Here is a 24773-nt window from a genome sequence, read left to right as displayed (position 1 = left end):
AGTAACTCTTTGTTTTATTGCAAAGTTGTGCACACGGATGAAACAGCCGCAGTTACTAACAGCTGAAATCAAGAGTGACCCACCAGACCTGAGTCTTTGTGTTCCTGACCTTAGAAGGAGCATAGAAGTCTGGTTCTGGTTCTACTGTCTACCTGTTGAGTTGTGCTTTAAGTTAAAATGGCTACAGTAATGTATACTACTACTGTTTATTTTTATTAAGTTTTGTATGAAACGTAAAAATAGTGTGTGCACTTGAACTACCGTTTCCAAAATGCCATCCCATTATCAGAAATGTTTTATCCTGGTAAATCAGTCGGTCTCATAGTCATTTTTCTGAAAGGGATGATTTTACCATTCCCTGATTTACAAAGAAATCAGAAATTCCTAATCTTCAAAAGCAATGAAACGGGAGGCAAAGTTTTACAAGAGGACACCCAGAAACTAAATTTGGCATCACCCTTGCTAACACTCTTCCTCCCTCAATTTAAGAGCTCAATAGATTCAATAAAGCACTAGCGACAACTCTGACAGTTTGAATAGTACAGTATGAACAGAATATGTTATGGTAGGCCTGAAGGATTTGTATTATATTGGGTTGGGCCAGTATAATACATCCTTCATAACACTTGGCATAGAATCAACAATGTGCTGGAAGGTGTCTCCAGGGATGTCCATCTATTCAGTCATTAATATATCATGCAATTGATGCAGAGGATCGTGATGACAAATGCATCATTGAAGTTGCTCCCAAACATGCTCAATTGTTTTGAGATCTCTAGGGGTTGTGGTGGCCACGGAAGATGCCTCAAGTCTCTGCTAAGCTCCTCAAATGATTCACACACAGTTTTGCCACGGTTTTGCCACAGTTTTAGCCTTCTGTATATGGGTACAAGTGCAGCATTGCTGGTTCCCAGTCTCAGCTGGAAAGTATAAATCATTGAACTACTGAGAACAGGTGAATATCTTCATCTTCAAGTACGACAGGAATGTGTGCTAATGAGCGCTTCACTGTGTTGACTGATTTGAATCTGCTGACAAATGCTACTCATTAGAGCACCAGATTGACTATTCTGATGCTGGCTGTGAAGAATCGCTAATCTTGCACTGGGTGGGGAGCTATCGTTTACCGGAAGATACAATGGAAGTGAAGGCAGGTGGTCACTCCTTATTCCCCCCTCAGACAGAAGAGGCATGATTCAGACCCCATTCAAAACTGGATTTATTGTCAAGTGTGGTCTTGGGTCTAGGATACACAGCAACCAAAGTGATCAACAAACTCAATAACATCCATCAACAAATATATAACATTTTTAGAGGTCCAACATGCAGGAAAGGTCCTGTTTACAATTTTTTTAAATTCTTTTTATTCACCTTTTCCAGTAAAATCTTCAGTGGATGCTAAATGTAGAATAACAGATTATAAAGTAAAAGGCTCAATTAATTATAATTTAATTTGAAACTATTACATTTTACGACAGCACAAAATGCAAGCATGACATTTTCAGTAAAGTAACATTTTATAACAAAGATCAGTAAGAGCATTAATGAATGAACTGAGCAGTACTTCTCACCACCTGGACCTTTATTGGCATGGACACAAGTGTATAACACTGCTCTGGACTATCCAGATGTGGCCCAAGGATTGAGACACACGTGTGAATCAGTGAACACCCTCTGACTTTTACGTCTTTCTCGCATCATTTGTTTTGAAACATAATCATGGATGGAGGATTACTGCAAAGTTATTTCACGTTTTCACTCATACTCTGTTAAGAGAACGTCTTCACTTAATCTTCATGAATGTCTTTATAGGTTCCCTTGCTAATAAATAAAAGTCCCTATCAATATGACGTTTGGAAGAATAAATGGAAACACTCTTTACACAGAGACGGGGAGTGAAATTACTGTAATACCACGACTCCCCTCCTGATCATTTGTAACATTTCCTTATCTAAACTTTAAGCTTGCCAGAGAGTCTCTGCTTTGGGTTACACCCATCGCTCACCCTTGTGTAAGCTAATGGAGCTTGTAAGCCAGGATAACAGGAAGCATTTTAAGCTCCTAAGTATTCTCATATGTTCTTGTGTCAGGGGAGAATACCAATACTGTAATGTCTAAGATCGTAAAGGGTAGCAAAGACATACAATGTAAAAACACCATGGTAAATACATGGAAAATTCATGGTAAATATGAGAACGTTTTTTGTACTGACTTCCAAAACCAGGGAGTATAAGCAGTTGTTATGGGAACTCCTCAGTAGAGAACACCCCTTCTGTTAATTGCTACTGATTTTTATTAACAGCATTTTAAATGAGTGAAATTTGCAGAAATCCATTAACAGTATCAGAATCACTCGTACACCCAGGAAGATTGACTCAATTAATGGGGATTAAGCAGCTGCACCTGTTAGAGCAATCCTGTAACCCTTCATGAAAACAGATAATGTACTCATTATGCAAAGATAAACTTAGGTGGTGCAGTGATGCCCTCAGAGGACCCTTACAGAGGAAAATACTATTGAGATACAATAGAAATATACAGAGCACCCCCTTTATAAGACAGCCCTTTATACTGCGGAACAGGCTCTATAGCGATATGGTCATGGCTCCCATTTTCCCCAGAATGCCATTAAACTAACACTAGTATTCTCGTTATAAGGCAGAACACAAATAGCACGGTCTCTTAACTATGGTTGCAGACTACAGCATTATAAAGGGGGAGGAGTGTATATACCAGTAATAGAAATAAATTGGATTTTGAAGAAACATTGCAGTGTTTATGATATGGTAGTGCACTGGCATTGATATGCACAATAATGGCACTGCAAGGGTTTACCAGTGTGTGTATCATTGTATCATTAAGAAAGCGTTGCTGCCCTGTAATCTACCAATGACTCGTACTATTGGAGCTACCGTTGAGAAGCACCCTAAAGAATTGAACTATTATATTTTTATTTTCCTGCCGTTGCACTCTGCACAAAATTAAAAAAGCAAGCTTATCACATTTTGTTTGTGAGTCGTCTGCTGAAATAAAACACTAACATGGTTGACACAGCCTCTGTTCTTGTAAAATAGATTCAATTCTCGATTTCTAAAAATAACAATTTCAGAAATCTTTGTTGTCAATACTGCAAAGACACCCTTCCTTACTGCAGTTGTCCAGTACTTTCGTATTCCACTTTAAAACATTCCCCAACTACACTCCCTAATTAGCTGGAAATGCACACTAGACTGTGCACTGATACCCCGCAATTTGAGCAAATGTCAGACTAATTAATCTTCCCTTGGGCACATACTTATAGGGGGCTTAAACTTTGGAGACCTGTCAGGAAATGTTTTCACCTAATTTCAGGAAAATACCTTGTTTTCTAATTTGGTCTTTCTATGGGTACAGTGGAATTGTGGAAACTTGTTGGGTATTTGAAGTTTTAGTCTATTAGAGAGACCATGTTATGTGACATATTTTCAAGATTCTTATAATAATGGTTTATTTGGATGTGGAGGAAGGCAAAAGGTCACTGTAGCATTTGGAATTTTAATATAAATCATTGTAGCCATACCCGGGTTTTACCTTTGACAGACACAGAGATAAATGTGTCTATAATGACTGTGAGATATTCACTCCGTGACCTGCCTCTGTCTCATTGCACTGGTAAATTGGCTGTGCTTTCCAAGCAGGCAGAGGATTGTAAATTAATTCTTTAGTCAGCATGGTTACACCAGTGGATAGCTCTGCATCCATGACTAAAATTCTCGGATGTACTGTAATAAGGAAGTTTGTATTTATTTAGGTATATACTGTCTAAAAAATATTTTGCTGAAAAAAACACTGGTGCTCTGAAGCAGCAACAAACAGCAACACATTTTGTAGTTGAATTGTTCAATTCACGTAGGCAGATGCCTTGAAGTGATGTACAATTTGCACCAGAGAAAATGCTTAGAATGAATTAGTATGAATAAAAAATAAAACAATTCCAAAAGGATTAAAAAAAAAAGTATTGCAAAAGTTGAAATGGACACATCAGGTAATGCATATAAGGCCTTTTTTTTAATTTAGTAGTCGCCAATTATTTTTTATTATTTTCTCCCAATTTAGAATATCAAATTATTATTTAAGTTCAGCTCACCGCTACCACCCCTGCACTGACTCTGGAGTGGCGAAGACGCTGTCAGTCGACCGCTTCTTATCACACTGCAGACTCACCATGCAGCCACCTCAGAGCTACAGCGTCGGAGGACAACGCAGCTCTGGACAGCTTACAGGCAAGCCTGCAGGTGCCCATCCAGACTACAGGGGTCACTGGTGCACAGTGAGCCGAGGACACCCTGGCCGACCTAAGCCCTCCCCCCCCCGGACAATTGTGTGCCGTCCCCTGCACTCCACGCGGAGTAACTTTACTGGATGCACCACTCGGGAGCCCCATAAGGCCTTTTTAATTATGGTTAGGTCCTAAATGGATAACCTTGTGGCACAAAAAGAAATAAAATTGGGCTGAGTACAAGTTGAAAGCAATACTAAATAGACAGGATCTAATAAGGAGTGATTTTCCTAATGCCCATAGTGAACGTGCTCCAGTGTGATGAAAGGCAATGGCTGAAAGAAAGTGCTGCCACCATGGGTGATATTGGGGAGAGTGTGGAATGCACTAAAGGACTGCATCCTTACAATAGATAGTTCAAATGTGTAAACAAGATATACAGATCACACAGGATGACACATTGCTAGTGTATCAGGTACTTTGTCTCTGGAACATTCCTGTGAATGTTCCCTTGCAGGAAAGCAGGAAGTAAGGAGAATCCCTACCCTTTTTTAATACAAATCCCAAAGATTTATTTTACATTTGCTCAGCAAACAGGTCCTCCAGCATACATCTCACCCACAGGACACCCATTAAATGAAGTGGAATGTCACTCTGCAATGTAGTCTAATGTTGACACAACAGTTAGTAATCCCCACTGGTCTGTTAATCCGATCTTCTTCTGCAGTGCTGATGGGCAGTTTAGTGGCAATAGTTGAACCTGTTGGATAAAGGCTGTTAAATCATAAGCACAATTAAAAGTGTAGCCAATAAGATGGTTTCAAAGTCCCATTTTCACTACTCCCCTTATTATTGTGCTGTTGAACCTGTAATGGTTAAACAGGTACAGAATCTCATCTTTTGCTGGCTATAGAGAGACTAACTTATCTGTTTAAAACTTGAGTTAACATGATGTCTAATGCACATTATAGTTTTTACTATAAATTATTATTATTATTATTATTATTATTATTATTATTAATAATAATAATAATAATAATAATAATAATAATAATAATAATAATAATAATAATAATAATAATAATAATAATGTTGTGCATTTATATGTTTCTAGAATATGTTTTTGGATATTTTGCATATATTGGTATATAGCCCTTTATTTCCAGAACATCAGAAATACATATAAAAATATTCATTAGTCATGCTAACATGTTCTTTATACTTTTAAAGAGGGCTTGAGTTTGTTTAAACTGTTTGTAGTTCATTTAGTTTAATCAATATAAGCAACAGACAAGTTGGTGTCCAGATGGCACCAGACACAACAGTTTTAAATCTTCTTTTCATCGAAACCAATCTACACAAAACAGAGCTGGCTACTGCTGGATAACAGTAAGGAAACACATTAGCTGGGTGTTTTGTAGAGATATCGCAAGTCATTGTTGTGGGTTAACCGTGGTCAAATGAATGGTCCTGTATTTAACTTGGTCAGCTGACAATGCAGTTATGCTGTTATGTTGCCAAAGTGTTAGCTGGGAAAACAAAAAAAAACAACAGTAAAAGTGATTTTTAGTTATTTGTTTATTTAGCAGACTTTATCCAACGTGATTTACAAAGACTAGAGTGTGTGAACTATGCATCAGCTGCAGAGTCACTTATAACAACGTCTCACCAGAAAGACGGAGCACAAGGAGGTTAAGTGAGTTGCTCAGGGTCACACAGTGAGTCAGCCGGGAGTTGAACCGGGGACCTCCTGGTTACAAGCCCTTTTCTTTAACCACTGGACAAAACAGCCTCCTTATGAACTCACATAATGACTCAAACTGAAATACTGCACAAACCCATTTTATTACAAATGCCTGAGAAAGCTTCTCGTTGCCATGTAGATCCTAACACCATTATATTCACTTACAATGCATTGGCGCTGAAAATGGCAACACTGGGAAATGGTAGCACAAAGCATGCTACAGTAGCACAGTTTTATAAGGAGGAACTATAGAGTTCTATCCACAAAAGCTTTAACTCATGAGGTATTTAAAGAATGTTTTTATAGATTTAATACCATTTCATATACATGAAACTGTTTGCAGTTTCTTTCCATTTCCAGGCATATAAAACATTATATTTAATATTTATTAAAATCGAAAGGTCAAAAGGTCACTTGAATACCCTGGAAATGAACCCAGGGGGCATCTTGTTTTTGCAAATTCCTTTTATAAGCTTTTCTGTGGTTTAGCATGTTAACAGTTTAGGAAAAGCTTGCTAACCCATAGCTTTGCATGGGTAAAAGCTTGATGAAGCCAAGAAAATTATTGTGAAGCCATTGTGAAACAACGGGGAGCGTGGTAAAGTAACTGAACATACTATTGTATACTTTTATAAGGGACAAGAAGAAGGGAAGAGCCCTCATATTTGAGTTCTCAGAGCTTTTTACTGTTTTGGTGGAGGACTTTCATGCTATTGATCTCTTTCATTGTAACACGGCTGCAATTGAAGACATCCTAGTGTACGAAACACAGCTTCATAGCAGTCAGCTTCTTTGTACAATGATTCAACAGTGCTTGAATCAAGTATTTACTTGGATATCTGGCATCTGGCATCTGGCGTTGGGGAACCTTCTTCAAATTAGCCCTTGTATCTGAAACTCACAGAGGGAGGGGGTGGGTGCTGTTAGTAATACATGTTATTGTCTTCTTGGCAGAGCCACAACCAAAAAAAAAAAAAAACAGAACTGAAAATCCTGAGAGTTCGTGTTGAAATCCTGAGAGCATTCATGTTGAAATCCTGAGAGCCTTCATGTTGAAGAGGTCAGAAGGGATGTCATACGTGGGTGTAAAACCAAACATAAGAAAACCCCTGCCTCCCATAACAGTGCATTTTTAACTAAAGAGGGTTTTTACACTTCAAAGTAGGAATTTTAACCAGACACAAGAAATAGTGTCTAAGAGGTAACTGGCATGCTGGCCAGCTAGAAATACCTTGAACTGTGAGGAGTACAGGTTCTGTAGAAGTCCATCACTTTCTCAATGTTGCACTGTTGGAATTATAACACTAATGCCCCTACTGGCCTGTCACATTTTCCAAGCGAGGCTGAAACATTTCAGGTGAAGATGTTATCCCTTAGTAAGTTTGTTTATACTTTCAGACTCCACATCTGACATTGATTAGAAACACTGCGCCACAATTGTGCGTTTTCCCAATGTTTTTTTCTCTCTTTCTTTTCAGTCAGCCCTGTGTTGGCAGTTTGTGGTTAGTTACTCGTGTTTGAACTTGGAATTGCACCTATTTTAATTATTTTATTTGACTCCAAATGTGTGCCACATGAAAGAAGAGTCAATATGCTAGATTCGTGTAATTAGCGCAACATTTTTCTGAAAGGAAAAAAAAACTCTTAAATTCTACCTAGTAAAATCCCTGTACTGTTTATTCTTTCTAGCCATTTGTCTACAACAATATGCTGACAAAACAAACAAAACATCCAGGGTTCTCTATATTTTCAATATGCATGCCATGGAAAACCAGCTTAATCACTATATAGTTAGTCTCAATCTGATAGAGGTATGGGTTTTGGTATATTAATATATAGAGAATGATATTTTGACGATTGTGATCCTTTTGAAAGTTCACCTCATACCCAATGTCTTCAGTATAAAAAACACTACAGTGAATTTTCATACATACCAACCAGAAGCTGAAAAGAGCCATATTCAGGATGGTTTGACCTTGGAAATAGGTAGCTGAGTACAGTAAGCAGGATTCACACAGGCAGAATAGATGTATTTAAATACAAGACAAACCATGACCAACCATCTAAAAAAACAAGGCTTCCTGGCTTCCTCTTTATTACAATACTGTTACAGGTAAATTATTTGATTACCTCATTTCTTGATCATCACTTATTCTTATGGCTATTTGTTTGGATCAGCTTTTACACCTTTAAAGATTTTGGCCCCATGTTTTATAAATAAATGTTTGTAAACTTGTTTGCAACATTTTTTTTCTTTCACACACAGATGCACCATTTTGTGTAAACTAGCATTTTGTATAATAGAATAATATGGCTTAGAATCCATACAAGCACAGTATTATAAAGCAGTTGTTCAATGATTATGACTGGTCAGAAAGCATGGGACACACCATCAATTTAATAAAATAGATGCATTTTCTGGATTTCTGAGTGGCAGGTTTACTATTCTATGTACTGTATTACATTACAAGAGCCGCTACTTTAAGATGTGGCACTACAGTGCATTGATCCCTTTGCCAGCTAGTCTCTCTGTTCTTGCAGGATTGAAAGGAAAAGCGTGGGTTTGATTCCTAATGGTTTACTTTGATCCTCTTGGTCTGTATCTGAACAATCCCTCCTGTAATCAAATGGTAGGAGTGCTTGAATTGGGAAAAACCTTATTGTGGAGAGTGAGCAGAGCCTTCCAATGTTCTTTCTTCTCTTCTTTCTTAGCTGCACCTGCCTTTTCCGTGCTCATTTTTGAAAACTTTTTATAGTTGGCCAAAGAAACACCAAACCTAAGCAATGGATTTTACCAAGCTGCTGAACCTTGAGCCCAGTCTGTCAGGCTTCCACCAGGTCTTCTCAATGTTTCTACTAAAATGCAATGTCAACTTACCATGAAAGACCTGCTGAAATGCACTGTACCCATTGCACATTGTAGGTCTGCTTGTCATGTGGTCGTTTTAGGACCTCACTGAAACCGATCTGTAATCCAACCTCCACTTGCACCAGTTCATTTGGTCAGTTGGTCATAGAATCACACACATTTGTGTTCACACCATCCCCTCCAGTAACCACCACTGGGTGATGTCTTTATAAGCTGCTTTGTAGCGGAGGAGTTATTAGGGTGGTGTTCAAGGGACTTACTCTGCATACATCCTCAAACAGCGCTCAGATAATCAGGAATTTAGCTTCAGTTTTTCCTATGTTGCTCAATACAGCTTTTACAAGTGACATGCACTGCCTGCTGTGACCACCTATTAGTCATACAGAATGAGAATTCTTTAAGAGAACAGAGAGCACAACTGATCATTACTGAGAGACGTAATCTACTGGTACCTCCTGGTGTGTTTCGACACCAACCCTCCTCCTCTGGCTGTGAAGCAGAACAAGGGATAGATTCAGCTCCGGAAAGGATCTTTTTTTAAAGGCAAGCTCTCTCTCATACACCATTCTTTAAATCGCTATTTACCAACCCAGTTACGTGACAAAATCTTTGTCAGATGCCTAGTTAGTATTCACTTGCAGTCAACTTGTAGAGTTCTTGAAAAGACTGTCAATTAATTTCATTCAGCTTCAATCAATAGGACAAATAGGACCCTGTGAGCGGAGCAGCAGGCTTACTGTGCTGAACCTGGCATCTTCTCTTAGTTGCTAAGGTGTGCTGGTGCCAGTGTTTAGTACATAGCCAAAGCACCGTCGGGAGCCAAGAGATTTCTTTTCAGGAGCCAAAACTGGCAGTCTGGGGTCGGTTTGATCATAGGAAAAAGGCTATTCATAGCTACTATCTTCTCAAATTAATTTTTCCACCTCTAAAGAATATATGACAAGGGCTTGTATTTAAAACAGTGTTCCACATTCAAGACCTATAAGTAAATTATTAGCCTGGCTTCAATCCCACTAGCGCAAACAGTACTCCTCTGTGGAACAGTACTCCTCTGCGGCATCATTTTAATGTTTTTGTGCTTATGATAGAGGGATAGATTGAGAGCACTGCTGGCTGTGGGCTCTTGTTAATCCCTGAATTACTTCCCCACATACTGCCAATCTGTTGAAACCCCTGACCAAAACACCACACTCTCTTTGGGTAAGAATGAGGTAATTTCATCTCTGGGCAACCTCACCATGTGTTTGTTTAAATACACTTTTTTTTTTCAGACCTGCCATCCTTCAGTTGAGAGAGTGACCTGTTTTTGTTTTTGCAGTATCAGGTTGAATAACAGTCACTAAATTAATCTTCAGGATGTAAAATGTTGAATGTACTCTTTCAGCTTTATAGTGGCACAGAAAGGTTACATACAGTTATGGCCAAAAGTTTTGCATTACCCAAAAGAATGAACTCATTTTGCTTTATAAAGTCGAATGAAACCTGCTGAATAATGGTACATACTGCTTTGTAGTTTTCCATATACTTAACGAAAAACTGACAAATTAAAAAATGTGACATTTTGAAATCTAACATGAAATGTATTGAGGCTCCTGGTAGACTTTTGCGATATCATTCTGTAGTTTCTTTGATTACATGATAAATAATCTAAATTATAAAAATACAATTTTCTAAATTATGTTCATATAGTTTTTTGTTTTTTCTTGTTCAAGATGAATATGGAAAGATTTGAATTTATTGTCTCTGCTGTGCTAATACAGTTATTCTGAAGAGAGATCTCTTTACCGGCTGTGAGAAAATGATAATGCTTTATTTGAAATGGACACTCGTGACACCTTCATAAAAACAGCGCAACACTGTAAAACAACGTGCATAATCCTTCATAATCTCTTTGAAAACAGACATAACATGCATATGAGTTTTCATGACATGTTGTCGTAACATTTATTACAAACCAAAGTGCTGGAATTGAAAATTTAGCATTTCAAGTCTGTGACTTGTAGTCATCAACGCCTTGCCTATAATTAAGTAATATCATTTTTTGCAGCAGTGGAGTAACTAATGTGTGGACTACATGTTATCGATACTTGTATGAATGTTGTGTCTGATTTCAAAGTGATTCTGAAGGATTATGCACAAAGTTATACAATGGTATGTAACCTTTCTGAAAGCGTTATGAATGCTACATTGGATTCAGTTTAAAGAAAATGTTACCAAAGCAATTACTGTTAAAAGACATTTTAATCTGGATGTTACCTTATATAAATAGAAGTCTCATATCACAGAAACATTTAAAAATATCTCTGAAATACCAGGACAAAGACAGCATTCTTATACATTCATATGTACTTCCAAACTATTTTAAGGTGTTTTAATGAAACAATTTTATCATATGTGTTACTTTATTGTTTTAAATTTAACTCTAACTTGATTAATCAATTGAAAATTAATCGATTAAAACAAACTAGTGGTATTGGCACTAATAGCTGGTTGCAAAAAGTCTTGGCTTTTATTTTTAAATACTCTTGAAGTTACCAGTTCTATATGGAGTTGCTAGTAAAATGTTATGAGTTATGTAGAACATAATAGCAAGTGGTTGTTCATTTTAGATTCCTGAGATATAAGACCTTTTAAGATCTACTTCATACCATACATCTGCTTCAGGTAGAACCATGCCTACTTTGCTCACAGAGTGATAGAAAGATGTAAATGCTAAGACTAACTTTGAGGATGTAAAGAAACAAAAACGTTATTTCTGTTATTTCTCACCGAGTGCTAAACCCTGGGAATATGTTAAAGTGAATCAAATTGAACCACCAAGACTATAATGTGGTGTGGGATATTTATTTTGCTGTGCAGAAGAAATAACAACCCACAACCAAGCTGCCACAGTTTAAAAAACAGTATTTCAGCCTACTTTCCTTACATCTAATGTGCATGGGCCTGGGTGGTTTGAGCGGCTGCTTATGCTTCAGTACCATCAGATCTGTATTTAAAAATGGTCTTTGGGGAAAGTATTGTATTTGTAGAGGATTTAGAAACATGTTTTGTTTACTTGTTCTTCTGATTACAATAATCAAGAAAAGGGAAAACATCTGTTAAGAAAGACTAGAAGGTTTCAGATAATGACTTAAAATCTACTTTTTCATTTTTCATTTTAGGAGAGAATTTCAACTACAACAGGTATACAAGCTTCTTCCTTCGCCATTGAATCCAGCTGGTCACTGATACCAAAAGGTAATGCTCCTTCTGCTGCCTGAAGCAGTATGTACACAACATGCAAGATATGCAGTAACTTTAAAGGTGTCACATTTTATTCCACAAATAAAGCTTTTATATGGATGTGTTTCACCTGGAGATCTGATATTTTTATGGGTTTGTAAAATGAAAACCTTCTTAAGTATATAAAAACTGCAAGATAATTTTCTGGCAATAAATTAAACAGTTTACCTAGATATTAAACAATTTAATGACCTCAGTTTGGGATTCCTAAACCAGCATCAACTATGGTTATAGATAGCAAACTGCAATTAGTGTAGTATACATTATCTTTGTTTTTGCCAAAATATAGACATACAAAGGGTGCTGTACTTTTTTTTTTTTTTTCAATAGAACCAGTTGAACCCAAACTGGTTTTTGAATAGCTGTTAATATGTAATTGACAACGGGAAAATTGTATGCAACAAAAGCAGAAGGATTAAACACATGTCAGCCTAATTATGAAAACAGTACACAGTAAAAAAATAGTTTGTTCTATTGTATTAATCCAGCTTGTCTTCTTGTTCCATTGTTGTTTAACAGTGTTCAAAGATTTCATTCACTGCTAGTAATGTGTGTATTGCGGAAATGCTTTTTGTAAAAAGAAAAAAGTTTTAACGAGCATTCCATTGAGAATTATAAATCACACATGAGAAACAATCATAAAGGATTTGTCAACATTTCAGTACATCTTGTTTAAAGATGTCATCCCACGCATAGAACATGCGACACAATTGTAAAGTTAAAAAAACAACAGCACTTTTTATGTCTGATCGTAGTTCCTGAGTACAGTCTTCATTTTTATTAAAACCATGATTCTGCTGATCGGGGTCTGCTAATTGATCTGCTCAGGTTTCATTAGGATAACATGTTGTATCTGAATTCTGGTTTTTCAACTTCTCTGTAAGGGCAGGCAGATAATACAACATGATACTGTCATTCCATAATACATGATTGTTTTGGGAACAAAGTCTACATCGTGGATGCAACGTGGAACTAAGCCTTCACAATTCACAACAGTGTTTGTGTTGAGTCTTCAAAGGACTAGAGAAGCATGACGAAGTTCAGATCAAATGCTTATGGAACTTGAGTGTTGCTATCATAAGCCTGACAAAGAAAATTAGTTTGGACAGTTTTATAGTAAAGGCCTCTTGGGTTTCAGCCCCTCCCCATTATGTCTGTTTTCCTGTTGATAGTTTTGATGAAATGTAATTATTGTAAAGTTGAAGAATCCGTTTCAGATATCAAAGCCATGAGTGCCCTAAGTGCTTCACTGTGTTAGTGTCAGGGAAGTGCATCATCTGGGGAAGATGTGTGGTCAGTGAGAAGGAGAGACGATATTGACTTGTGGAAGTGAACCATCAAGATCTCAGCCAGCTCCCTGGAACCCAAGTCTGAGAAAGCGTATAGTGCTCAGACTCATTGTTCTGATAAGATAGCCAAGACTAAAATGTTGACTTAACCCTTTAGCCTGGAATCCGCTATAAGGGTCTCTTTTTACATTACTCCATATGGTTCCCTACGTTTTTACTAATGTAAATGAGCATGAATCGGTTCAAAGTGCTGTGAGTGTTGCAGAAGACCTGTAACTGTTGTTGTTAGTGGTTCAGGATAACATAATGTCAATTTATTATTATTATTATTATTATTATTATTATTATTATTATTATTATTATTATTATTATTTATTTCTTAGCAGACGCCCTTATCCAGGGCGACTTACAATTGTTACAAGATATCACATTATTTTTACATACAATTACCCATTTATACAGTTGGGTTTTTACTGGAGCAATCTAGGTAAAGTACCTTGTTCAAGGGTACAGCAGCAGTTTCCCCACCTGGGACTGAACCCATGACCCTCCGGTCAAGAGTCCGGAGCCCTAACGCCTACTCCACACTGCTGCACATTGTTGGAGGTTAAAGGTTAAACTAAAGTTATGAAGCCAGTATGATATTGGTTACAACCTTTTGCTTGGTTTCAGTAGCTCCAAATATCTTAAGTTTCATACGCTGGATGTCAGTAGTGTGGGACTTTGTTAGTCTATCACATACGTTACGGTGACGTCATCGTCTAAAACAAATTTGTTAATATAGTCACTGTTGATTGTTTAAAATAAAACCCTAAAGAGCTTGTTGAACACCAGTGATATAGCTGGAATAAATTATAATCAACTGTCACAACCACAGCAGAGAGCTGGGGACCCTTTACCTAATGAGGGCCAACACTTTAGTGTAAATATCTTTAGAAGTGCTGTCCTTTACAGTTCAATGTCACAGCCACCCCACATTGTAATGAGCTGGAAAACAGTCAAATAAAGTGAACGAATCTCTGTCAAGTAAAAAGGATTTGCTGTATAACCAAGCAAAGGTTTATGGTTTGTTTGAAACAGACGATTAATGGCCTGATAAAGTTTGACAATTTCAAGCTGTGGGATTGCTGAATCCATATGTTATCCTCTACACTGTCTCATTAGCAGCAGAGACAGAAAACTGAGACTGTGCCAAAAAGGGCTCTGTTTATAAATTACAGCAGGGTTACTGCATGTTGAGGCAGGGCACAGTAGGGCATTAAGGTGATGTGGTGCCCTCCTATTAATCCTGTAATTGAAAACCTGGAGCAACAGACAGCTGTTACTTGTTCTGCTATCATGGAGGCTATTTTTTAGTTTTATGTGCCTTTTTGTTCATCTTCTGGTGTGAGCAACTGGTGGGAGGCATCTGTTTTGAATGCACTCATTACTTCAAAGCAGTGATATCTCCGCTTTTAGGCTCTTTTATGTTTAACAAGTTTACAGAAAATAATTAAAACTCCCCTCCTCCATCAACTTCTTCATTCTTCACTTTTGAACTCTTAAAGCAATGGAGCGTTCCAACTGTTGAGCCGAGACCCACTGCTTGCAAATTCTAGGACTGTGCAAGATGCGTATAGCCAATATATTCGCACACATAAGGTTTGTTAAAGCACTCTGTTTACTTTTGGAATGTTTAGTGAAGTGATTTTTTTTTTAAGTGCTTGTGATTTTGCAGTTGTACTTCATACAAGATGTCATTTTATAGCTTTCAATCTAAGTCATAATCAATAATGGTTAGAAAGTTCCCAAGATTCTATCTATGATGGACTAGCCACTAGTTCGGCAGTTAAACAGCTGTTGGTTCTAAATGTTGGCATTACCATTGTGTAGGGAATGAAAAACTGATGCAAAATCCACAGGCTTGTTTATTCTTGACTCATTCTGGTCAGATACAAATACGTCATTTAAAAACTCAATCTAAAATATAGAGTAGTTAATGCATTCCGTATTGTATACAATATCTCTCTCTCTCTCTCTCTCTCTCTCTCTCTCTCTCTCTCTCTCTCTCTCTGTCTCTCTCTCTCTCTCTCTCTCTCTCTGTCTCTCTATATGTGTGTGTGTGTGTGTGTGTGTGTGTGTGTATATATATATATATATATATATATATATATATATAATATATATATATATATGTGTGTATATATATTGTTAATGTTTTCCATTCAGCATGATATTCAGTAGGTGGTTAGCAAAGAACAAACTGATGAACTTCTTGTAGTGCTTATGAAGCAAAATTACACTTCTAGAGTACAGCTCTCAAAACTTTTGTTACACTATCCCTATAATGTTATGGCATTCTAAAGTGTTTCTGTGGTGCTCGTATCTCATTGGCTTTTCAAGCTCCCTTCTTCACACTGGGACTGCCCCTTGTCACTAGCTAAAGGAGGTAGTCTTGTTTATTCAGCTTAAAACTTGATTTTATTCAGTCTGAAATGTGTTAACTAGATACACCATGGAACAAACCAAAAAAAAGAAAGAAAATGAGACATTAAAGAAAACTAGACAACTTTTTTTTCTGGTCTTGCATTCCACTTCTGACAAATTCCTGATTCTATTTAGTTTGATATGATATACAGTAGATTTGATTTAGGTTAGATTAAGTATCAAATGCCACATGTTGACAGTCAAGTTGCTCCCTATGCTGTTAAAGTTTACTGCCAGACACACAACTTCACAGCCTCACAGATCCCTGGACCTGTGATCAGACCATCGCAGTTAATTCAGACCCAGGCTGTAGGCCAACTGCAGTCAAGAGTCTGGAGACCTGGAATTAAATGAGAAAGATTTACAATTTTACAGGGGGAGTGCTGTAAAACTGCCACCTGATCTGATTAGCAGGATTTAAGCTATCATGACTTTAAAGGTTTTGTACAATAAATCAGTCTTGAAAAACATCAATGTGCTGAGACATTTAGTACAGCTTTTTAAGTGGTTAATCAGGGAAGGCTGCACACTTAGGAACTCAACCAAGACCTCTTCCAAAAGCCAGGGATTCATCAGTGGTCAGCGTATATGTAGACCCAGAGATTGTGCTTTTAATCTGCATTCTGTTAATGGGTTTAACAATATCTGTGGTAGATGTAAATATGAATCCTTGATCCTTCTTAGTACCTTTGTACAAAGACATATCATCTGAAAGGCTATGAAGGAAAACAGCTCACATCTCTTATACACAGTACTAAAACCTTTTGCATGTAACACTGTATTCCTAGATGGTCATGTGAATGTTGCACTCTGTACAATGTGAATGTTGCACTCTGTACAATGTCAATGGTAATGGTTTGAGGTCTCCGGGACCTCTTTAGAAACATGATCCAGGAACTCATAAGAGCTATCCTGATGTGAAACGATTTAGATTAAAACAGAGCTTTAGAAACGTCAGTCCTTACAAATGATATGGACATTTGAAGTTTGCAGATGGATATCTTTATGACTCATTAACAGAACAGCTGCGGGAGACTATTTATTATTTCTAAATGGGGATGATTTTTCAACACTGCATATAATCCTGTCCAATACAAACTGGACTTATACAGGGTCATTAAAGTGCAGGAATCCCAAAGTGCCTCATGAGAAAGCCTCAGGTCTTAAACAATTGCAGTAAGTCAGATTGCCCAGCACTGCTTTGAAATCCATTTCTTGTCCATTAATATCTTTATTCGCATTATTTCTGGTCACTTTTATTGTGCAGAGAATCTGTTGGTTCTTCAGAATATTCAAATAGTTCTAATACAATACCTTTGCTTGAGGTCACATGGTCTCTGAATGCAGCTAACTCTTTGGAGTACATTTCAGCTACAACACCTGAAGTGATTAGGAACCAGGAAACAGCAAAAATATCAGCATATTCCAAACTGAAGAGTAAAATACAAGCAAAGAACATACAGAACTTCAACAGAATATTGCTGGTTGTCACTTCATTAAGTGTCTTGGAAAATATGTCGGGGGTAATTGTAGCCCAGGCTCTTCACAGTGTTTGAATTGAGTTTGCTTCCTTCAGCTTTATCTTATCTGTTTAAGTAAGTACTTCCCAAAGCATTGCTGATCTGAATGTGCCATGCATCGAGAGGTGTTGTTGACGTCATTAAAACCAGTGTTGTGGAATGTTAACCAAAAGACAGCTGTTGAGGCTTAACACAGGATATACTTTTTAGTTGCTATCTAGAGCTGAGGTAAATGTTGGCACTCATGTACAGCATGCCTGCCTCTAGTGGGACTTCTGTTGTAGCTGAATGTACCACAAATAAACCCATTACCTATAGCTCGACCTTGTCAATCGATTATCAAAATAAGGCATGCATTCATACATGACTGAACACTTCTCTAGATCCCCTGGTGAGTGAGTAAGAGGGTATGAATGCATGCCTTATACATGGGAGCAACACAATTTGTTACAAAGAAACATGGAATAAATACAGGGAATTAAATCCACATGAATTAACAAGGCTGAATTCAAAATGCATTACTAAGATACTCGGGTGTGGCGTTCAGCCGGAATTCATTATGAATTTGCAGCCATTGTTTTAAAGTGTTACCCTCTCAGTTTGCAGGTTCCCCGCAGGGTGATGTTGTAAGGCAGCGTGACTCTGGAATCGAGAGATGGGATTTCTGACTGTGTTGTCCAGGAGGAGGTCACTGCTCCTCTGCCTGCTGATCCAGCTTCTCCAGGTGGCCTCCTGGAGCTCAGCTTGGACTCAGGGGGCGGCGCGCCTGCGCCTCTCATACCGAGGTAACCTTGTGATATGTGCTGTACAGTATTGAGGAGTTATTGCAACTGCACACACTTGCTCTACTGTGTCATTTAGAATGATATCCTTCTCTCAGCAACTGATGTCCCACTTTATGTATCCATTGCTACCAAGTTTTAAGTGTTGTTACAGGGAATTGCCCAGTGAATAGGATGGTACTGTATAAAACAAGGTAAAGCCAAGTAAATCTTTATGATTAATGCCATAAATCCACCCCCTCTCAAGATTATAAAACTCATTTGACCTTTTAATGTTGTTGAGAGTGTAAGGACTGACATCTTCTTATTAGAAAGTACAATAGGGGCCCTTTTCATAAAGTTTTAACTCATTAGCCATTTCAAGAATATATTTGCGAAGTCATTTTGAACAGTCTAGAAGTGTCATGAATATGAAGCTGTACTTTAGTCATTTAAAACAAACTTTGATTTAAAGCTTCTCAAAACCTGCTTGAGATGAAGACAGAGCAATCACTATAGCGAAGCACTATTTGAAGTTGCAGAGGCTGCCTGTCTTGTCTGTCTAAAACAATTGTGATTGAAAACAAATACATATTTCCTGGTTAAAACCTGAAGACCAGGATTAAAAACCACTGAGCTGAAGCTTTGTGAATGGGGCCCTATTTATTTTCCATCACTGTTTCTGTCCCCATGGAAATGCTTGATAGTATGTGAGAAACATTTCTGCTATCTCTCATCTAGTAAAGTGCTTTTCAAGACTGCCACTAGCACTGTGACTCTGGGCCTATGAGAGTTCTCTGTAGATACTTTATTCAGAACACTGGAGTGCCATTGGTCTTTACTTGATGTCACTGTAAGGCACGGTGGATGCTGCCTAAGTAAAAGGCTCCAGTGTATCTTGTAGAGGCCATCCTCAGAAGACGTCAATAGGCTTTGCCCTTGAAGCCTGGAATGTGCCCTGCTAATATACCAGATGCCACATTTTTTTTGTGATATACATTGAGAATTTGACTTCCAAGAATCTTGCAATTCACATGGAACGTTGTGAATACTAGTTCCTCAGTAATGTATCAGGTTTCCAAAATGTTTCATATTGGCATCATAAAACAAACAACATTTTTTTTTCTTAAAACATTTATGATTATACATAACGCAACACTTAGGTAATCAGAGGTAGTTTACTATTCCACTTTCTATAATGTTAGTGTTTTAAAGTTGTTTAATTGATTCAATTGTGCTAAACATGGTTGGACAAATCTTTTTGCAGATTTTGTTTTCAATTTATGGATAATTAATTATGGATAGTACTTTTTCTTCCTTGTACAAAATGTTCATATCGTTAGACTGCCATTTTGCAGAGGATAAAGTAGGGAGGAGTGAAGTGAAGAGACCAGCCATCCAGACAATGGGTAAAATCTTGACTTTACTGGAAATGGGTGTCTTTTCTTTACTTAATACCTCTCCGTGGAAAAGTCGGGATGGGGGTCACTCAGGATGTGTAAGGCTGGGCTGAGACCTAGGAGTTGTGAATGACCTTGACCCCAATACAAGAATGGACTGAAGTGAAGTCTTCTTGGAATGAAAGCCACTGTATCTGAAAACTCAAAGGTCAGCATCTAAATAGTGTCATGTTTCTGGCAGATGTTTCAGCATAGCTCGTTGACAATGATACATTGTTGATGTCATCTTAATGTTTTCACAGGAGGTTTAAATAGATACCATCTTAGACTGAAATGCCAAAAGTTAATTTATAGTGACTGCCTTATTATCTTGTAATTTATTTCCTTAACCTGAAAATGAAAATGCCTCAACGCACGATACATTTTACTGACTCTCTTTGTATAAGCTTATCCGAGTATTTTAATGGGGAATAACAATACATGCTGTATAAATGAAACCATTGGAGGTAAACTGTAGTTATGTTCAGTGCAGGCAAAAACAGTTTGACTGTCATCTCAAGTTGTTGCTGCCATATGTAGTATGTTAAGTGTTGCCTACTTTTGTACTTTACAAAGAAAGATGAATGAGTTTTAGTGTTTGTTACAGAAACAACGTGTTGAAAAAAGAACAAGTTAATACCAGAGTAATATAAAACCTGTTTGGAAAACAGACGATACCAACAGGCCTGGGCAAGCATTATATAGGCATGCCAGTATTTCTCTTGAGTGACACACCTATCAGGGGCTCGCTCGCAATTTAATTCACCACCACCAAGGTGTAGGAATTAGTTTCTCAATTCCAGTAATGCATACAGTAGACAAGACCGGTTATGGAGTATATATTACTTCACCTGTATGATCTGGGAACAGCTCAACCATAGTTAGTATGTTGGACTGGATACAGATGTTTTGAAGCAATTGAAAAGGCAAAGGTACATTTTCAGGAATAAAGCAAATATAATGGTTAAAAACCCTTATGAAAAATTACATAATCTTTCAAAATAATTTAGCATCCCCCCAATGTGTTTTTTTGTTTTCTGTGCTTATACTATGCATTTTTGTCGTGTAATTGACCCTGTTTATCATACCTTTCTGTGCTTTCCCATGCTTGCCTGTGCTTTCACTATGATTTACTGCACTTTGCTAAACAGAACGGTCACAGTTATCAAAACAGGGCTTCAGGAGAGGTAGCCCCGCCCTCAGATCTTGAAGCTGAGCGATGAGCTCCTCATTTGTGTGTGACCTGTACCTTTTAAAATAACAATGTGCTGTGGACATGTCCAAGATGAAACTGACATGCAGTGTGTTGGACCTCGAAAGAAGTCCTGCTCCAGTTTGAAGATGGATATTAAGCAGGAGTGTGGGACTGGGTGACATGTATGCCTGGATGTATTCAGCACTGAGAATACAGTAACAGACTAGGCTTCCTACATTTAAGCTTTTAACTTCTATACCTACTGGAAGCTTAATTGCATCTATACTACCTGAAGATAATGGAAACTGAAACGTTTTTTTAGCATCGTGTTTTTCATTTTATCAATTAATCTGAAATATATTCATATAAATTAATACGCTTAATCACTCTAAATATCGACAGGTTTTCTTTATATCAAGTTAATTTAACATGGAAAATCTGCATAATCTTAGGTATTTTTCATAGTCTCAATAGACAGGTTGTCTTTCTATTTAGGTGGTCTTTAATACAGGGTTAAATGTAATCCGAGACACATTCATCATGAGCCTATATCAATAACACTTAAAAATTAAGATGTACTGGTATTCCTAGTGAATATGCCCATTCCCCATACCAGGCCTTGGGGAGTTTGGTCTGGGCCTTAGGTTCAGGTTTCATCTGAAGAACTGAGCCTCCAACAGCACACAATCACGCCTCAGACACGCACAGGAGTGTTGTCCGATTGAGAGTTATCTATCCACAGGCACGGTTAAAAAGAAAAAGATTGTTACCCAACACCGAGAATACATCTCTGGGCCCACAACATCAACCCAGAAAACTAAAGCAAGTCGTTACCCCACAGAGGAAAAAAATGAAACAGTTCACAGGGATTTTTCGAGTTTGTCAGTGAGCGCTGACCCTCAAATGACCTCCTGAAGAATCTCTTACTTTTAAAGGCAGGCCAAGTGAAATGGGCCGTGAAGCTGTTAACCCAGACAGGGACTGGGACAGACAGCTAGCCATCAACACAGGCTTAATACAACAGGCCTCTCAAGAGGTTGCAGTGCACAGCAAATCACAGCCAGCCGGCCACAGTCAAAAACTGACAAACACTGCTCCATTAATGTAATATTTATCTGCACACCACTAAGAGGGTTCAGTCTGTGTGATGTATTTATTTTATAGATCTGCCTGTGTGTGATTGAATACAGCCAGTGATAAAAAAAAAATAAATACAATACAACAACTACAAATAATACAACTAAGCAACTAAAAGGTCCAATTGTGAGGTGTCAAACATAACGGGGCACCAACAATTATTCAGACAGTTACGGTGCCTCAAGTTTTTAGCTTTCTGAAAAAAAAACAGTTCTCCTAGAGCTTTTAGAGTCTGGCCTGTTGTGTTTACCACTAATATGTATGTCAATTGAATTATCTAGCAACCTATGTATAAGGTTCCAATAGTGTATCAGTAGTAGCCAATAGAAATATTGGTATAGACCACACCTCCTGTAAACAAAGTTAAAGTGTATTTACACTACTGTCTATCAGCCTGAAGGGGTAACTGATTTCCCAAAACAATTTATTTTTAAACCAAGGGGTTCTACAGAAGTCTTCCCTGGCCACAGTGTATATACAAGCTATACACAGTGACTGTAATACACATTTTTCAGCTGTTGTTGTTTTAGTTGATTTATAGGTGTCGGAAACATATTGAAAGACAAGCATTTGGGAAACATTTGCTGTATGAAGAGATTTTGCTTGATCTGTGCAAATGGAAAGTAGCATTTTGATGTTGGGGTGGATTATTTTGGCTTTTTGTGGTGGAACAAAAGAAAGTGTCCCAGCAGCAGAGACAGAAAACAAAGGCTGTGGGTCAGAGTCGGACATCAAAAGAGAGAGTTACCGCTAATCGCTGAGCTGCTGTGGTTGTAATGCAATGCCCTCGAAGCAGGGGAAGCTTCAGAAGAGTGGTCAAGACAGGAAGTCCTGAGAGAGAGGGAGGCAGAGAAGAGGAAGAGGAGAGCAGGTGCTGGGAGCTTCATGAGCTGTTAAAGTTACGGACTCAGTAATAAGGATTTCTCAAAGTACTACTGTAGGGACTTTGGTAATTACTAGAAAACACAGAGGAATATATTCCAATTTAGTATAATGATCAGAACTGTTTCAAACAGTTGCAGCGCCAGCAACCTTTCTGGGAGGCAACAAGCTTTCACTCAGTATCCCAAGTACCTTAAGTGAAAGTGAAGTAATTATCAATAAAAATACCCCACTAATATATACAGTACCACCACCCTCTAAACTGTAGTGGCTGCTTTGTTTCTTCTATATCAAAATCTTGTTTTTGTTACCCTGAGGCAAGCATTTATTTACTGTTCTCAGAACTAAACTCTCTGCTCTTCTAATGTCCAATAACTGTCTTTGTTGCTAATAGGTTAATAGTCAGGGTGCTGCTGCTGTGCAGCCTCCAAGACTCCCATATTCTTCCTTGCCTGCTTGTTTATGAATACTTTATGAAGTGTACCGGTACACTTGCGTAAAGCACAGTGACGGTTCATTGGGAGTCCTGTTTATTTACTCTTATCTGATGTTTATTCCAGTGGGATGGGACGGTGTCTGATGTTTATGCCTGTGTGAGTGAGGCACAGCATTCCATTGCAAACTATTCAAGCCACCCTCAGTGAAATGAAAAAAAAAATAATAATAATAATGTTTACTCTTTTATATGTGGTGTGTGGATGGCAGTTTCTTTTGTAAATGTATCATGGTTTGCAGCATTAAACAGGTGTCCAGACATTTCTAATAAATTCCACCCCTAATTGAAATCAAACAAAGCTATTGTCTATTTCAATTATCTAAACAGTGAAACTCAATACTAAAGCTTAAACTTCTAAATGTAATACCACAGACCACTGCATTTTCATGAGGAACTGTGAATCACCCCCAGTGGGATTTCTATTGAGTTAAAGGACGGTCGTATTCAGATCATCATTAAAATAGACGCCATTTGTGTTGTACTACTTTTTTGTCCTTTTGGAAATTTCCATCTAGAGCCCTTTTTTCCTAACATAGTGCCTGACAGCAGAATGTGAACAGCTCAATACCGCCTTTGCATATATCACTTAGCACTATCAAGCTAAAGCAGGTGACCAGCCACAGCAGAGCCCTGAGGAATGCACTGTCATTAGCTGAGCAGAGCAGATCCCTTCCCTGGGGCTCACTCATTGTACTGGCTTTAAGTCCTGGCCTGCCCTTTGCCCTAAGTGTGAGGTCCTGGACTTGTGCACAAGGGCAACCTGCCCTTAAGGGTCAGTGTGTTTATCGGTGATGTGTTGTTGCCTTTTCCGATCTAATTGGACCAGACAGAGTTCTGTGTTAACAAACGGGATTAAGAACTTGAAAGTCCCTTGTGATGACAACAGCTGTAAAGTGATCATTTAAAAGAGATCAGCATAGCAATTGCCTGCATCGTGTTATTGTCAAGTGGGTGTGGAATGAAAAGTAGAGAAAACTGCCTAATAAAATGTAATACATTTTTCTTCATGGCTCTGTAACATTTGCGACTCAAGACCAAGAAAGCACATTGTGCACTATGGGCTTGTTTTTTTTTTTTTTTACATTTTGGTTAGTGGGTTTTACTTAATCTACTCACTTGTATCAGTTTCAAAAGTATACAACGAATCCTCTTTTGTTTCAGAGTTTTATCAGTTGAGATTTATTCAACCTAAGTTACCAAGCTTTGAAAATTGTTTTTTTTTAGCAGTGTTATTGTCACAATCTGCTAAGGGGCAGATTCATGTTATACCTCTGTTTTACTGCACTATAAAAAATTCAGACATTGGGGGGGCATGTCTATCTATCTATCTATCTATCTATACAGAAATAATATTTCTACAAGAGAACATTCGTCTCATCACACTAATATTTATATATTCCATTTTTGTACAGGCAGTTTTTTAAGCATGATAAGA

At 37.8% G+C, this 24773-nt stretch overlaps 1 protein-coding gene across 1 annotated transcript in view; it reads left to right on the top strand.

Moving 5' to 3' along the window:
• Nucleotides 1-24773, top strand: part of LOC117412507 (semaphorin-3D-like) — a 48458-nt gene that overhangs the window by 5519 nt on the left and 18166 nt on the right. The window contains exons 2-3 of the mRNA XM_034020964.3: nt 12033-12108; nt 18028-18213. Of these exons, the coding sequence (XP_033876855.2) occupies nt 18084-18213 (130 nt within the window). The 5' untranslated portion in view covers nt 12033-12108; nt 18028-18083. The remainder of the gene's footprint in view (nt 1-12032; nt 12109-18027; nt 18214-24773) is intronic.

This window comes from Acipenser ruthenus, chromosome 16, assembly GCF_902713425.1.
Source record: "Acipenser ruthenus chromosome 16, fAciRut3.2 maternal haplotype, whole genome shotgun sequence".
NCBI lineage: Eukaryota > Metazoa > Chordata > Actinopteri > Acipenseriformes > Acipenseridae > Acipenser > Acipenser ruthenus.
Note: the sequence above shows the minus strand (reverse complement) of the source record. Positions and strands in the feature narration are given on the sequence as shown.